This window comes from Lycium ferocissimum, chromosome 6 (genome assembly GCF_029784015.1).
Source record: "Lycium ferocissimum isolate CSIRO_LF1 chromosome 6, AGI_CSIRO_Lferr_CH_V1, whole genome shotgun sequence".
Classification (NCBI taxonomy): Eukaryota; Viridiplantae; Streptophyta; class Magnoliopsida; order Solanales; family Solanaceae; genus Lycium; species Lycium ferocissimum.
This window is the reverse complement of record NC_081347.1, coordinates 62,098,915-62,116,705: the sequence shown is the minus strand read 5'-3', so window position 1 is coordinate 62,116,705 and position 17,791 is coordinate 62,098,915. Positions and strand designations below refer to the sequence as shown.

General features: G+C 37.3%; 2 protein-coding genes across 2 annotated transcripts; one reads left to right on the top strand and one right to left on the bottom strand.

Annotated features, from left to right (window-relative positions):
* Positions 1-2,162: 2,162 nt before the first annotated feature.
* LOC132061498 (protein MAIN-LIKE 2-like) lies at positions 2,163-7,003 on the bottom strand. The gene is made up of 6 exons (XM_059454300.1): positions 6,647-7,003; positions 6,220-6,552; positions 5,958-6,137; positions 2,487-2,618; positions 2,304-2,412; positions 2,163-2,200 (listed from the first exon to the last, which is right to left on the bottom strand). The coding sequence occupies exons 1-6, from the start codon at positions 7,001-7,003 to the stop codon at positions 2,163-2,165; spliced, it is 1,149 nt and encodes a 382-aa protein (XP_059310283.1).
* A 6,970-nt stretch (positions 7,004-13,973) lies between these two features.
* On the top strand, positions 13,974-14,666 carry LOC132061497 (uncharacterized). The gene has a single exon (XM_059454299.1). It carries the CDS (start codon positions 13,974-13,976, stop codon positions 14,664-14,666), a length of 693 nt encoding a protein of 230 aa, XP_059310282.1.
* Positions 14,667-17,791: the final 3,125 nt, after the last annotated feature.

Sequence of the window (17,791 nt, the reverse complement as noted above, 5' to 3'; positions counted from 1 at the left end):
TTCGATTCGCGCCATGTAAGACAAATTAAACAGGAAAACATTTCCTATTTCTATCTCCCAAACTCAAATCTGAGTCCTTTAATTAACAATGGAGCAATCCTATTTATTTCACTGTAACCTTAATGGTACAAAAAAACATAATTGTTCATTATTTACAACACAATCATAGCAGCATTAATTAATTATCATCCCATGGCAACTAATATTGACAATACGACAAATGATTCCTAAATTAAAGGAATCCCAGTAGAAGTAAACACGTATAACTACCTCCAAGCTTTTCTATCCTATTTTTTAGCTCAAAACTTTAATCTTCTAATAACCTGTTTGGCCAAACTTATTTTTCCCCCAAAAGTACTTATTTTTTCAATAAGTGCTTATTTTAAAAAAAGTGAGTTGTTTGGCCAAGCTTTTGGGAGAAAATAAGTGCTTCTGGAGAGTTGCAGAAGCAGTTTTTTAGAAGCTAAAAAAAAATAGCTTTTGCCCAAAAGCACTTTTTTGAAAATTACTTTTGAGAAAAATACACATAGAAGCACTTTTTAAAAGCTTAGCCAAACACTAATTGCTGCTCAAAAGTACTTTTTAAATTAATTGGCCAAAACACTTTTAGCCAAAAAGTTTTTTTGAAAAGTACTTTTGAAAAAAATACTTTTTAAAATAAGCTGTTTTTAGAAGCTTGACCAAACAGGCTATAAATCTGTAAGCTTGACCAAACAGGCTATAAATCTGTTCACAAACATAATACATCTAAAAATGGGATAATACATTCTAAAAAAGTTAATTTACAATTTACATCCCCGTAGAGGCAGTTAGCTGAAGAAATTCAACAAATCAAAGCCAGAAGAAGGTAAAAGATCATATTGAATATACATATAACATTTATACCAATTATAATAAATTTTATAACATAAATATATCTTGAATATGTATGTGTAAAATTTATATGTAATGAGTATAAATTTTATACAAGAAATATACTACAAATATATATATAATACGTTTAGACAAGAAATATACTAAAAATATAACATGAATCTTTATTTATTCTATAAATATATTATGAATATGCAAGTGTTATTTTCGAATGCAATAGAAGACAAAAGTAATATTCATATGAATTTGTTACACCTTTTATAATAAATTAGATATATCTCGTATAATTTTATTATACATTGTATAATAAATTATAAATACAAAGTATAATTTTGAGGATAAACTAAATAATATTTGTTTTAGTTTCATAGTGATTAAGAGAATTAAGGGAGTTATGAGTTAAAGAGGAGAGAGGAAAGATGATAAACAGTTGGAGAATATAACTGAATCCTTAGTTTAGTGGGATATTAACTTTTACATCTTCTAATTACCCATACGTTTTACTTTCTAATATTTTTAAAAAGGTATTAAACACTGCTATTTTTGAGGAACTTTAAGGAGTCCGCAACTTAAATGACCCAAAAAGTGGTCGGAGGTACCAAAATAACCCAGTAAAAAAAAAGTTACATAACTAACCTTTGCACACTAATTTAGTGCGCAACAGGACCAAAATGTAAATTTACAGTTAAGTCTTATTGCGCACTAAATTAGTGCGCAATAGGTCTTTAATAAAATGACCTTTTGTTCATTACCCAAAGTTTTGAAATTCACGTTTTTTTACGTACTTTGACCAAAGATTAGTCATGTTTCAAAACGCCGGAATATCAATATTTCATATAGAACTACGATATCTTTTTCTGCGAACAATAATGTAGGCTCAACATTTGGATTGTCATTTTAGGGGTTGTAAAGTGCCCCGAAGTAATTTTTGTTTGTTTGGAAACTTGTTATCTTTAGGTTTAAGTGTTTTATTTTATAGGATTTTGATTAATTTAGGACGTCCCAGGAGTTATTATTAAATGACAATAAAAACTAAGATAACTAATTATTATTAAGAAAATAATACCAAAAAAAAAAATTAACATAAAATGTACATTTTATTTACAAATACACAATCTCCATCCCCCCTAGGTCCCATATGTGGAAGCCTTTAGAATAACCGTAGGCCTAAGGCGAACCCCACCACTCTCACCATAATCTTCATTCCCTTCCTTGGGGGCTTGTTCAAAATATGCTTCTTATGAGAGACGACGATGGCCGAAATGTGAGCTTTAGGAGATGACCCAATCTCAGCAGGAGTCGGATCCACAGGTGCAGAAGAATGAACCTGAAATAACACATAAACAATTTTATTTAGATTTATTCTAAACTAGATATGGAATAACATATAAACAATAATTACTACATTGTTTTATTGTAAAAAATCAAACCTGTGTGTCGACGGGCTCTTGGGATGGCTAGTGAGAGGGCCTCCTCAGCTGTCTCCTGAGCGGGCCCCAGAGCCAGAGATGTAGATGGTGCCGGAGCTGGAGCTGGAATCTAAGAAGTAAAAAATTATATAATAATTATTAAAAATATTTTAATTTGTTAAAATAATTATTTTAAACACTTACATCTTGGCTCTCAAACATGTCGAAGTCCTCGAATAAGGACTCGAAGTTCAGCTCCGTGCCACCCTGTAGATCACGAACTGGCCGCTCACCCTGTGGATGACAAACTGGCGGCTGTACCCTAGAACGTGTGATCTGAAAATAAATCAGGCGGATATAGAGGTGTTGACGGTCGTCCTGAAGTCAACAGTCGGTAAGAAGTCGACGGGATCTCTGAAGTCGACGGAAGCTGCTGCGTTGGAGCAGGAACTGGAGCATGCTCGTCAGGCTCATCTACTAGACCACCAACCCCTTTGGCCCCACCCCTTCTGTGACTAGCCCCTCTGTCCCTACTACCCCGGCCACCAGCCTGTCTGTCCCTATCACCTCGACCACCGGCCCCGTACGCGTCCCCACCTCTCGCCCACCACCCCTCTCGTCACCCCCGCCTAACACCACCACCTCCGGCATGACCACGGCCACGACCACCTCGTTGCCTGATGCGGGACCTCTGGAGCAAGGGCGGTCGAGACGTCCGAGCTTCTGTGCCGGTAGCATACCACCCTCGGCTAGCTGAACCATCCGTGTTGCATATCCCGCTGTCTCGGGGGCCTCTATATGGGCCAAGCTCTCCCAGCGCATCCTCTGTACGATCCGTAGCTGCATTTGTTTGCAAATATTAAAGATTGAATAAATTTATAACGTAACACGTAACACGATTAATTAAGATTGAGACTAAGAAAACTTATCAACGTCTCATATTGTCCTGCGAGTGTTGCATATCCTCGGCCATCAGTACGAGGCCTCGCAGGGTTGCCAATCAAGATGCGAGTGATCCGCGTGTACCACTCCATTTACCTCTGGACCGGAGTCGAATGTTCGACCACTGCTAGCGTCCCCATCCTCTGATCCCAACGCTGGACCTGGAGCTGCATAAAGGCCCCCCATGCATCAATGTCGACCGCATGCTCGTCCCACGAATAATGGTCGTGCTCCCAAGTAACTGCCTCAGGTATATTCTGTACATGGCCGAACTGTCATAATACGCGTACGGTGTTACACCCCGTACTTGCAGAGAAGCACTTATCAAATTTGAGCGTAAGTATGTTGAACTATGGATAAGTAAAACAACTTTGGAGTATAAGGGACGAAGCATTGTTAAGTACATTTTATGAGTAAAGAATGCATATGAGGAATTTCAGAAGATCTTATAAGGAAATGAGTGGAAGAAGTTGAGTTAGTATAACTTTGGAAGAAGATGAGCACTACTTTGAACGACAAGAATGAGCCAACTTGGGGAAAGAATATCTTTTAATATATGAGGAGTTTTGAAGTAAAGCAAAAGCCTAAATTGAAGTTCATGAAGTCTAGTTTCCAACGCAACAAATTGCTCGTCGATACAATATCGGAGTAGAGAATTATGGACATTACAAGTCAGGCTGGCAGAGCAGAAACACGCAGCTATAGTGCGCGACACGCGCAGCTACAGTGTGCGACAAGCGCGCTACTGCACCCGAAAATTCTAGGTCGGTGCCAAGCGACCCTAGAACATTATAAAAGGGGTTTTACCCCTTATTTTTTCATCCAAACACCCCCAAAACCTTCCCTAACCCCCTAGAACATTCTCTCAACTTCCTATATAGAATTTTAGCCCAAATCAAGTGAAACCCCGGGATTTAGGCTCGGGAAGCGTACAAGGTCTTGTAGTTCTTGTTCTAAATAACGAATCTCGACGAATCAAAGGAGGCCGCAGAAGACAAATAAGATTTCAAGCCCTACCAACCTTGATTGAGGTAAGAATATTCTTTACTATGGGTATTATGAATTGTACTAAGGAAATTTAGTTGTTAAAGCTTCGTAAAGCCTAGTGATTGGTTGAGACATTGGGGAAACATCGTGTGGGATGTCTTATTGAGCATATTGATGTTGATGATGATGTTGCTGATATTGGTGTTGCTATTTTTGTTGTTTTGTTAGTATTGTGATTTCGGGCTAGGGATATAAACAGAGGAGAAGCTGCCCGAATTTCGGCAGATTTCAAGAGAATTTAATTTGAAGGCTTAAGACAAGCATATGATGATGAGCCTAACAATAGTATGAATGATTTTATATATAGATTACGAGACTACAAATGGTCTTAAGTAGATCGCAAGACAGGAGGTAGGTTGGAAAGTCGAGAAGTAAGTATCCAGGTATGTTAAGGTTGTTCCTTCTTTTCTTGGCATGATTCCATATACGGTAGAAGTGTAAAGAATCTTATGACTAGATATTTGTCAAGTAAAGCTTGTCATATTGTTGCATAGTTTCCGAGTGTTATGTTATTCTTTCTGAGGGGCTATGTCCCCTCCCTATGTCCTTGAGTTTATAGAAAAATAGGAGACACATGTTACAATATCAGTATTTTTCAGCATATGCATGAGATACTGCATGATATACATATATATTTTCTTTCGCTTGGCCACTTGGTCAGTGAGACTTTTTCTTTAGCTTTGGCCACTTGGTCGGGAGACGATATGCCGCTGCGGATCGGTGAGATGATTGCACGGCCGACGGGTCGGTGAGATTTTACGATTGCACCGGCCACTTGGTCGATGAGATACATAATAGTATTTTATTGCATTTCATATGAGACAGGTCAGGTGAGATATTCAGGGTATTCTTTGGCCTCCAGATTGTATTGTTTTCAGTTCAGTTTCAGTTATCGTTTGCCTTACATACTCAGTACATTGTTTCGTACTGACGTCCCTTTTGCCGCCGAGGGGGGGGAGGGAGGCGTTGCGTTCATGCCCGCAGGTTTAGGTAGCCGGACGAGCGATCCGGCTCGGTGGGTCTTCCACTTAGGCGCGAACGGTGCGTGCGCTCCACTTGGCTCGGAGCTACAGTCCTTTTTGGTATGCTATTTTGACATGTAGATATATGGGTATGACAGGGCCTTGTCCTGTCTTTTCTACAGTTCGTGTTTCATAGAGGTTTGCAGACAGTCGTATATAGTTGGGATGTTGTGTAGCCTTGTCGGCTCTTATTTTTGTTGTACAACATCTGTAGCGACCTAGTCGGCTTGCATTGTTATCCTCGGCACGTATGTATATATATATATATATGCTGGTTGTGAGTTCTTGATGCAGAGTCTATTGTGTTAATCTTACAGGAGTTAGTATAGCTCAGTTATAAACTATATATGGGCCACCCTGTCGCTCAGTGAGATTCAGGTACGAGTTTAGGAGTGCTTGGTCAGTAGAGGTCGGGCACTCGTCACGACTTATCTACTTGGGTCGTGACAGTCAGGCGCGTGATCCTCAACGATATCCATATGTATCAAAGGACACCACGCCCTCACGTGTGCATACTAGCCCAACAAAACGCCGGCAGCTAATCAAAAGTCTGATCATACGGCGTCCATATAAAAGATTGTAAAAAGAATTGAATGAGTTAACAATAAAAGACTAAAATAGTAAAAATAAAATAACATACTAATGTTAAATAAAAAAAACTTACCGTGTCCGCCGTCATACGATCTAACTGATCCCTGAACCGGAGAACTCTGTGGTGCTTATCCACATCTCGGATTACGCCTCGTGTCCATCTCCGTGCGTAGGGAACTGCCTCAACAATATAATCAAGCAGAGGGTGAACAACTATGGGCTGAAAAAGTCTCCTCCTAGTCCTCGCCCATATCTGATAGGGTCATTAAAAAAATGTTTCATTAGTCATCGTAATCTATATTTAGAATAAAATTACACACACTTAAATATATTACATGGAGAAGCGGGCAAAATGCAGCGACATCGGTCCTCGAGCCCATAAACGCTCGACAGAATCCTCGATACATGTAAGCCAGAATAGCAGCGCCCCAGCTGTAACATCCCAACTTGCCTAAATGCTCCAGAAATGGCAGATACCTCAAGCTCACATGGGAACCCGATGTGTTGGGGAACAGGATGCCCCTGAATATGAAGAGAAGGTACAGACGAGCACGTCGATCAACATTCATCTGAGGTGTGTCCTCTGTAATCGGATGCTCCATGTCTATGAGGCGCAAGTGAGTAGAGAGGGAATATGTAGACATCCTACTCTGTCCCCACATATCACCCTGCGAAGCACGAAACTAGTGAGCCTAGTCAACTCCTCCCGATATGACGACATTTGCTGAGGCTCCTCAATAGACAACGCGTGTCCATCTCTACCTGTAGACCGTAAATGATCTCCACATCCTGAAGGGTGATGGTGGCCTCACCAGTGCAGAGATGAAATGTATAGGTCTTCGGTCGCCATCGCTCAATCATGGCCGTCACAAGAGGCCTATCATGTTGTATCCTAGCAGGAACGACACAACGGTAGATATTGCCCTGATATAGTATATCTAAGACGCGACGATGTGGGGGCCAAGCGTCTAAAATATCCCATGCTTGTTCCATCAACCGGGGAAGGAACAAGAGGCTGGCAGCTACATCCACATCCCATACTAGCTGGGACCTATGATGTTGCTGTAGGTGAAGTACCTCTGGCTCGAAGGGCCCCGGATGAAGGGGGTCGAGATCCATGGAGGTGTCGTATCTCTTTTACGTATTTTAAATTAATCATTAACATGTAATATTAACTATGTAATCTTTTATCGAAAAATTATACTAAGGATGTTCAATTCTAAACTAAATATGTTCAATCCTAAACTAAAAATTTTCAAACCTAAACTAAGGATGTTCAATCCTAAACTAAAGATGTTCGATTTCTAATTAGAACTAATCAAACAATTAAAAAATAAATAAATAAATTAACAAATAAAGATATAAAGATTAACAATTCATTATCAAATATTAAAAATTAGCTAGCAAATAATTAACAAATAGTTAACAAATAATTAAAAAATAAACAATTAACTAGTCAAACTATTAACAAATAAACAATTAGCTAATCCGACAAGTAACAAATACTAAATAAATAATCAACAAATAAACAATTAGCTAACAAATAATTAACTATTAATTTATAAAAAATTAACAAATAAACAATTACCTAACAAATAATTAACAATTAATTAATAAAAAATTTAAAAAAAAAAACGAAAAAGGGACAGTGGACAGCCCCATTTGCCCAAAAAAAAGTGCTTAATATTTTTTTTTTCGAAATCTGCAACTATTACACAATAATCATGTTTAGGATAGTAATATATTTAACAATGTAATAGAAAATTCTTAGTGAAATACCTAGATTGAAGGTTGTTTTAGTTTTTGAAATCGAGTTCTACGCCGCTTTATTCCGAAATCAAAGCTTTGAAACTTATTTCTTGCCTTGAATATACCAAGAATATTGACTTTCGGGTTAAAAAAACACGAAAACGACGTATTTGGAATGTGGGACCTCGGGTGTTGAACTTTAATGGAGTTTGTTTAAAAGTAAAGGAAAAGGAGGGACCGATCAGTGGGGAAGATGGAGGGCCGATTATTAAAGGCCAATTGCGCACTAATTTAGTGCTCAATAGAACTTAACTGTAAATTTACAATTTGGTCCTATTGCACACTAAATTAGTGAGCAAAGGTTAGCTATGTATTTTTTTTTTAACTGGGTTATTTTGGTACCTCCGACTACTTTTTGAGTCATTTAAGTTGCGGACTCAAAACTTTAAGAGTTATGCTAAATATGTGCAAACCCTTAGAAGTGTGACAAGCGACGTAAATTTCTCAAGTTAATTAAAGTGTGAGTTCGTGAAAATGAGAGTTACGTTTTTGTCTTTCTTCAATTTCCCAAAAACATAGGATAGTTTTAACCCTATTGCTTTCCAGGAAGGAATCATTTCATTAGATGATAAAAAGAAAGTTTTGCTTCCAATAAATTCAAAGGACCACTCGTAAGAAACCCACCGCAACCAATCGATTTAACTATTTTATTTTTAATACTAATATAGTCAAAAAGTAAAATGCTGGCTACAATACGAGAAAAATAGTCTCACACTTTCATTGGTGGTCAGAGAACATTCACTCTATTAGATACCTTTCTATTATTTTTTCATCTGTACTACAGAATTAAAATTAATTAACCAAACTTAAGTGGAATATTTCTTGGGAACAATGTGAACTTTCCCCAGAAAGAAAGTATCACAAACAATAACATCATTTTAGGGTAAAAAAGAATCATCTTTAGTCTTAATTTTTTTTAAAAAAATTATATAAGTAATGAGGTTTGTTTATGAAGGAATTTCGCATCTCATTCAAGGTACTCACATATGTAGCCATAAACTGATACTCCCTTCGTTTCTTTTACTTTTAAGATATACTAAAAATAAATTTGCTTTTGATTTGTTCAATTAACAAATTATATTAGTTGATTGTTTTTTTAAAATATTACCCTTATTATTAAGTAGCTATTTCTCAAACTAATGAGAGTATTAGTAGATAAATTTAAATTTTAAACTACCATTAATAAGGATAATTTAATAAAATAAACTCTTAAATAAAACTTCCTCCGTTCACTTTTACTTGTCCACTATGGACTTTACACACCTCTTAAGAAATAATAAATTAAGTGCCTAATTTATCATGATACCCATATTAATTAGTGCATATTTTTAATGTAAAAGATGATTTGAAATGAGTAATTAATACTATGGGTAAAACAGATTTTTTTTTTTTTTTGCCTTATTTTGATATGTTAAAAGTGATGAGTAATAGCTGCTGTTTAGTAGAAACTTATTTTTCCTCAAAAGATTGTTTTTGAATAAATGCTTATTTTAAAAAAAGTGAAGTGTTTGACAACTTTTGGGAGAAAATAAATACTTTTGAGGAAATAGCGAGACGATTTTAGAAGCTAAAAAAAATGTTTTTGCCCAAAAGCACTTTTTTGAAAAGTACTTTTGAGAAAAATACACATAAAAATACTTTTTAAAAGCTTGGTCAAACACTAATTGATGCTCAAAAGTACTTTTTAAATTAATTGGCTAAATACAAACTGCTTTTAACCAAAAAATCTTTTGAAAAAAGTACTTTTTAAAATAAACTGTTTTTATAGGCTTGGCTAAACAGGCTATAAAAGTGGACGGAGGGAGTAGTATATTTTTTACGAAGAGTCAAGGTTACTTTCTCCTTATCCCTCGATGTTATAGCCCCTCATTAAATATAGATCTATGTTTTAAATGTTGGCGCTAATTTGTACTAGTGGCCAGCCTATGGATCCAATAATTTAATGACTACGGGTCCCAAAAAAGTCATCTCATTGCTATATCAGATGTGATTAGATATTGAAATATTAGTCTGAAACTCACTTTTCTATAGGGTTACAAATTGAGCAAAAAAATAATGCAAAGTAAAAACAGCGAAATGAATATTGAAGAAATAGCAACGTTATAAACAATTGAGTACGTACCAAATAACCCCAAATGGTTGAAAAAAAACAAATGACAAATGCATTATCCTGCAGAAAATAAGAAGTTATGAATTCCCCTCTTTATAAAATGACAATATCTTCCACCCGGTGATGAGTCATGAGGGATGATGATAATAGAGAAAAATAATCCCCTAATCAAAAGGTTTAAAAATGGGTCATCAAAGTCTTTCCTCGTCCTTCAATTTAATTTTCTTATCTGTAAATGACATAAAATTGTGAAGAAATGACGTGTAACTTTTTTTTTGTTTGAATAAGACTTTCGTGGGGTACACCTAAACAAAGGCTAAAAACCCTAAAAAGTTTGATTAAACCTATCATAATTTGAATCACGTCTAAATAAGTCTATCAGAGAGTATCTAAGATCTTTTATTTCACAATGATACCGTTGTCGATTGATATCTCTTTTAGTTCATCGCTACGAAAAGCAATTATATATATATATAAGCTAAGAGACAGATTTTAAACTACTCCACATGACGCATGATTGGCATGCATTCTGGCCAAATTCGGAGGTCAAAGAGTTTTAGAAAACATTCTTGGCGGAAATAATATGATTGAAGTATTCCATTGAATTGAATTGAGTCCATGAATCTAGAAAATGATGAGATTATTTTTTTATCTCTCATCAATGTAAAACGTTATCTGTCAAGAAATTTTTCTTCGATAGCTTGACTTCTAAAACTCAAGTGAATGATGAAGAATTTAATCCCAACCGACCTATCACACCTCTTGGTAGGTCCTCCTAAAACAATTTCTTTAACACTAAAAAAAGCTCTTTAAGACCACTTGAATGATATCGGAGACAAATTTGAGAATCTCTGAGGTGTTAATTCAAGTAAACGACAAGAAGAAAACGAGTAAACAAAAGGGGTCGAATCCTTCAATTAACTGTGTCATAAAAACATTGGAAATTGAGGAACTTTTATGAATTATTAATTCAAGAAAAAGGCCAACAAGAAAAAGAGAGTAGTATAACAAAAGAGGGGTGCAAATTTAGGAAAAAGACAGACAAATCTTTCGGCAAAAATACATGAGGCATTTTGGCAAAAAGCATAACATAATTGACAATTCACACATGGATATTGTCTTCTTAACAAATCCTAAGTTTAAAGGCATCCTAGAAAGAATAGCGTTTTCTATGTTCCACACTCCTCACCAAAAACTTGTTTTGCTTTTTCTAGACAATAAATATGGATCATTGATACGCTATATCATGTCATTCAAGATTTTCTTGCGTGCCCATTTACTTGGAATTTTGATTCAACGGGTAGAATTATTATGTATTAATCCTCCGTTTTAATTAATGTAATCATCCATTTTCTAAATTTAGAAGAAAGTAATTCGAACTTCCCATTTTGTTCTTACAGAGAAATTTTTATAGCCACACAAATGTTATGACATATTTAAGACTATAAGTTTAAAAAATATTCATTCGTTTAACTTCATCCAATAAAAAAATTCACATAAATTAAAATGGAGGAAGTATTTCTTAAAGTAAGATGGAGATTATTCCCTTTTCCTCAAATGGAAGTAGTTATATACACAACATTTTTTTTTTTTGGGTATGGTAGTACACGACATTCTGATGGCTGCTACTCCTACTTGACAAACACTTCTGTAGTTCTGTTTTCTTTTGGTGGTGTCGTGTTTCTCGGTTAATAATGTATTTACATGAAGTGAAAAGAAATAGGGAAAAACGTGTAAAAAGAGCACTTTAGAAAAATTGATGTTCCATTATATTATAGTACTAAGTTAGGAAAACCATATAGATGAGATGGTATATGTATATACTTACCGTGCAAACATATTAGCTAAATACATCAACAATTCCTTAAATTCGCTACTTTTAAATTTTATTTAGACACTCGAAGTACGACATATTTCGACTGATTAGAGTATCTAAACACATGATAAAATATTCCAACTGAGCCTAACATGTGTAATAAAAAGAGATAACATATTTTAAGTGGTTAACTTATATACATAATGAACACTTGATAACACACATAAACTTTTCCAAAATTTGAGCTTGAAATGTCTAATAGAAATACTATCATGTGTTCCAGTTCAATTGAAACGTGTTGTAATTCGATTTCTAAATGAAATTTACTGACACATTTAAGAGCTTGTTGATTTAGTCAGGGTTGGTTGTATTATCATTCTGAACGCTTGTACTGTTATAATGATAGATATTGTTTTTAAAGATAAAAAAATTTTTATAAAAAATAAAATTTACATAAAGATCAGTTAAAAAGATTGCTTGTTAGGTTGTTACAGTGAAATGTGCTATAAAGAGGTCGACTATACGGTCTTATCTAATAAAGTTGAAGGTAAAAAAATAATCCTCTTCACGCCTTCTCTCTAGGCGCACCTTAGAGTTCACTAACGTGCGCCCTTACCTATGGGATGGGGTCGAGCAAAGAGGAATGTTACAAAGGGAACAATCGGTGACGCTATGCCGGGGGTGAGTACAAAACAACCTTTGATTTCGCCGGCCCAGGTGAAAACACCAGTAGAACAGTGGCCGCCACTGCCAACTCCACGAGTTTCTACAAAATCTACTGAGATTCAACATATATCTAGCAATATAATCGAAACACAAGGGAATCCAGAAAATACTGCGCCAAATGATGAATGCCCAATTTCAATTGAGATGGGGGAACTTGCTGTACCTGCGATAGGAGGATCCGAGTCACACGGCCCGGGTCAGGACTCGAATGGAACTCAACGACAACGGGAGCTATTTCCTGAAATTCCAACTGCGGTACCTGAGAAGAAGGAGTGGACAAAGCTGTTTCAGGAGAATAGGATGGCAAAGAAGGGTATGAGCTTGACATTCATTCCTCCAACAATTAAGAATGGAGAGCCAGTGGTTACTTTATGCAAGGAAGAGATAGAACAGGAGACAGTACATTGGAGCCAGGCCTTAATCATCTATGTGGTAGGAGCTGATCCTTCCAGTGGAGCTATGGAACGCTTTATTGCGGGTCAATGGAATTTTGCAAGCAAACCAAAGGTATTCTATCATAATGATGGCTATTTCTTAGCTCGTTTCACTTGTATGGATGATCGTGATAAGGTGTTATAATAGGGACCCCTTATGTTAAACAATAGGCCCCTAGTAATAAAAAAATGGACAACACACTTTGATCTCAACAAAGAAGTCCTGCAAACTATACCTGTATGGGTCAAATTCCCTCATCTACCTTTGAACTGCTGGGGAATGAGAACGTTGAGTAGAATAAGTATTCGACTGGGGGTACCATTATATGCAGATGAGTGCACCTCACAGATTGAACGCATATCATATGCACGAGTACTCATTGAGATAGATATCACTAGACACCTTCCAACCATTATCAAAGTGGAAGATCCTAATGGAAAGGAGTTTATGCAGGAGGTTGAGTATGACTGGGTACCACAATTTTGTCCAACATGCTTTGTTATAGGCCATAAATGTAAACCAGTTGAATACAAACCAGGGCCTAAACCAGATGAACTGAAAGAAGGAGGGGTAAAGAAGGTACAACATAGAGCACCAGGGGCTAAACATAAGCAGTGCGTCCCTAACACTGCTTGGCAACATAAAAATCAGGCCCCAGGTAAGCCAGAGATGAGCAAGATGGTATAGGGTGATGGACAGACCAAGGAAGGTGAGGAGTGGGCTCAAGCCAAAGGCAAGGTAGCTGCCAAGAGCCCACAAAACACATTAGTAGGTGTTCAGGTTGTCAGGACTCAAAATGAATTTACTATATTGGGAACCCAGCCTGCAGAACCAATTATAGTTGGAGCTCAAGAATGTACTACTAGTCAACCAGGAGGGCTGGTGAGTGGACAAGGAAGCTTGGTAGGGAGCACTGGTATGCCTAATCCCTCTGTTTCCTTATGAAGTTGATCACTTGGAATATTAGGGGCTTGAATAAGCTGCATAGGCAAAAGGAAGTCAAGATGTTTATTAGAACAAATAAAGTGAGCTTGCTTGCTGTTATAGAGCACAAGCTTAAAGAGCATAATATTATTATGGTAATGAAAAGAATAAATTCTACTTGGTCATGGGTAGCAAATCATGCATACAGTCCTAGAGGCAGAATTTAATCATGTGGGACAAAGACTGTGGTGGATTATGAGACCATTACCATGGCTGAACAGTTTATACATGGAATAGTCAGTGTGAGAACATTGAATATGAAGTTTGCATTCATTGCTGTATATGGGCTCCATACCACAGAGGCTAGGAGAACCTTATGGGTTGATCTCACTCAGATACAATCTACAATGCAAGCTCCTTGGCTAGCAATAGGAGACTATAATGCTATCCTATCTGAAGATGATAGACAAATTGGAAGTCCTGTACAAAAGGTTGAAGTTAGAGATTTTAGTAATTTCTTAGATGACACTGGGTTGACAATAATAAGAGCCACTGGTAGAGATTATACTTGGACAAATGGACACACATATAGAACACTGGATAGGGGACTAGTTAATGCAGAATGGATGTTGCAACTGCATCACGTGGAAATCTTGATTATGGAACCTGGTTGCTCAGATCATGCTCCCCTAAGTATCATATGTGTGGAAGAGGAGGAGACCAAGCCTAAACCTTTCAGATTCTTGAACCATCTAGCAGGGCATACTGATTTCTTGGCTATAGTGCATGATATATGGGGTGAAGAATCCGCTACCTATAATATGAAGACAGTTTGGCATAAAATGAAATTTATAAAGCAAGGAATGAAACAACTTAACTCAACTCATTATGTGGAGGGGGAGGGGTTGAAGGAAAGATCAAGCACTACAGAGAGAAACTTCAACACATACAAGAGCACATGAATACTGCAAGGCAACCTGAGGAGATAGTGCAATATGAGAAGCTAACTAGATAGCAGCTAGAAAAGTGGATGAACATAAAAGAGAGCATTCTCCAGCAAAAATCTAGAATCTAGTGGCTTAAGTTGGGAGATACAAATACAGCTTATTTTTTTGCAAGCATGAAGAATAAATGTGCTTTGGACAGAATTAACAGGCTGGAGAATGATAATAGTGGAATACTAATGAGCAGACAGGAGATTGCAGATGAGGTGATTGGGTACTATAAATAGTTGTTGGGTTCTTCAGCTAATCAGTTACTAGCTATCAATACTATCACCATGAAAAAGGGGCCAGTATTGAACAGAAAGCAACAAATGATGTTGATTGTTACACCTCAGAATTTCGGGATGTTGTGCGATGAATAGACTAATGCAAGTCAAGGTGTATATGATGCCCTACAAGTAAGAAGGGATACTTAATGATTCTAATTAAGATTCCAAAGACATTTGAGGAGAGAAGGAAGCTCGTTGGAGAAAGTTAAGGTAGAAAGTGCCTTACTCTGTGTACAAATGTACCAGCAGGTATTCCTGGCAATTTACGGGTTTAGAAGTTGAACGAATCAAATCGATGGAATCGAACCGAATCGGGGAAACCACGCAGGACACCGGGCGCGCCGCGTCGACGGACCGTCAAAACGCCTCGTCAATAGGTTTCTACAAGCTGAAATTTGCAGGCGCAATTCGACGGGCAAGTCGACCGACCGTCAACACGTCGACGGGACTGTTGGCCCTGCCGTCGAATCGCCTCTCTGGAATATTCCAGTCCCAGCTATAAATATTCGGCCTTTGGTTATAATTTTCAGATTTCACCTCTCTCCAAGTCCTGAAAATTCTAGAATACTCTCCATATCATATTATTATAAATCCAAAAGGAATTGAAGAGTAAGCACCAAGAAATTATTAGAATCAAGTGCAAGGATGTTCAATAGGGCTTGTGGAAACCAAGAATCTCTTTGGTATTGAAGTAGGGTTTTCTCTCAAGTGGAGTATTTTCATCTAAAGCCCATTCCTATGTGATCGAAGGTGAGTTTCACATTTAATTCATGTCACTAAGAATATTGGGTAGTTAAAAGGCTTGGATTATGGAAGAAAGTAGAGTATGAAGTTCAAATATGGAAATAGTGGAATTCTTGAATGGTAACTTGACTTGAGTCATAGTTCTTGACATACCATGAGTGTAATCTTGTTGTGAATGATGCAAATGATGTTAAAGGAGTGTTATATGAGAATGAATATGAAGTTGTGTTGCAATTATGATTATGAGTAACTTTGAAAGGGAATGTTGGGAATTGAATAATGTTTAACTTAATGAAGTTTATCGATTGTAATATAGTGGGTGTTATTATCGACGTTTAGGAGTTGTTATATTATATGGAGAAGTTGTATAAACAAAGGAGATGATGCCCAATTTTCATTAGCCTTAGCTTAAGCTTAAGTGTGTTTTCGATTATCTAATCCTATTACGAATTCTCTTGAATGTAGAATCGTGAACATTGGAGGAAAGCGTTTAATTGATAAAGTTGGAGAGATGTAAAGGTATGTAAGGCTAGTCCCTTCTTTTCTAAAGCATGATTCCTGTGATATGACTTCCTTTATCTTTCCATGACCTTCTTACATTCCGAAAAATATGAGTCAATGTTTATAAAGAGCTTCTTACGAGATAGAGATAAGAGATATGTTATGAATATGACAATGATGATGATGAGTCTAAGTCTAGAAATTCCAAAGCGTATGATATGATATTTCCACGAAGCTAATGATCCTTATACGATTCTTTGATGTTATTCATTATTGCTAGACCCACCTTATGATGCTAGTTCCTTCAAGGTGAGGTATGATGATTATGATTACTCCATAATGGAAATTGGGTGTTCTCGACCATACGTCACCCCAATAGAGTTGTAGTATTTAATTGATTTCTTATGCATACTTTATGAGATGTGTATGATGATGAGATTACACACGTGCCTATATGGCGGACATGTCACCGCGAAGGCGGGCTGCATACGATTCCACCGTGCGGCTGATTACACCGTGCCCTGGCCGGACACGACACCGCTAAGGCGGGCGGCTTACGATTACGCGTGCCTAGTTGGCACCGGGCGGGCGGCTTATGATTACGCCGGACATGACACCGCTAAGGCGGGCGGCTTATGATTACACCGTGCCTATGTGGCCGGACATGACACCACTAGTGGGCGGCGTGCGATAGTTACCCGGACGCGGGTTAACGATGACGGTATATTTGATATGCATAATATGTGTTTTCCTTTAAAAGTTAAGTAGGCATAGTATTCGCCCTAAGAGGCAATTGACGTTCAGGTTATATCTTCGCCTCATGGTTGATTATTTCTTTATTATGCTAGTATTATTCATGCATTACATACTCAGTACATTTTTCGTACTGACGTCATTTTCTTTTTGGACGCTGTGTTCATGCCCACAGGTAGGCTGGGAGGCGGCCCAGATTTATAGGAGCTACTCAGTATATTTATAGGAGCATTCCACTACTCCGGAGGTGCTACTTATGGTCATATTATTTTGTGTATATATTTGGGTATGACGGGATCCTGTCCCGTCCTTATGTCCCAGTACTCTAGTAGAGGCTCGTAGATACGGATGCGTGGGTAGTTGTTATCTTATGGATGCTTCAGTGTATATTCTTGTATATCTTTTTGCAGCCGTGAGGGCTTACGTATGTTTATGTATTGCCTTGGGAATTACATGTATCCAGGATGATTATGATGACTAGCGTAATGAGTGGTGCTTGGTAGTCAGCTCCGGGTGCCCGTCATGGCCCCTAGACGGGTCGTGACATTGATAGCACCAGTCACAAGGGAAGAGGTATACCAAGCACTTAGTGATATAAGTGATCTTAAAGCACCTGGATGTGATGGCTTTAATGCCCTATTTTTCAAGAAGGCTTGCCCTACTATTGGAACAGATATTGCCACTGTAGTGTTGGGATTCTTTTCAACAAGTTATATGTATCAGGCCATAAATTGCACTACAGTTACTCTGATTCCTAAAGCGACAAACCCTTCAAAGATTACTCAGTTTAAACCAATCTCTTGTTGCACAATATTA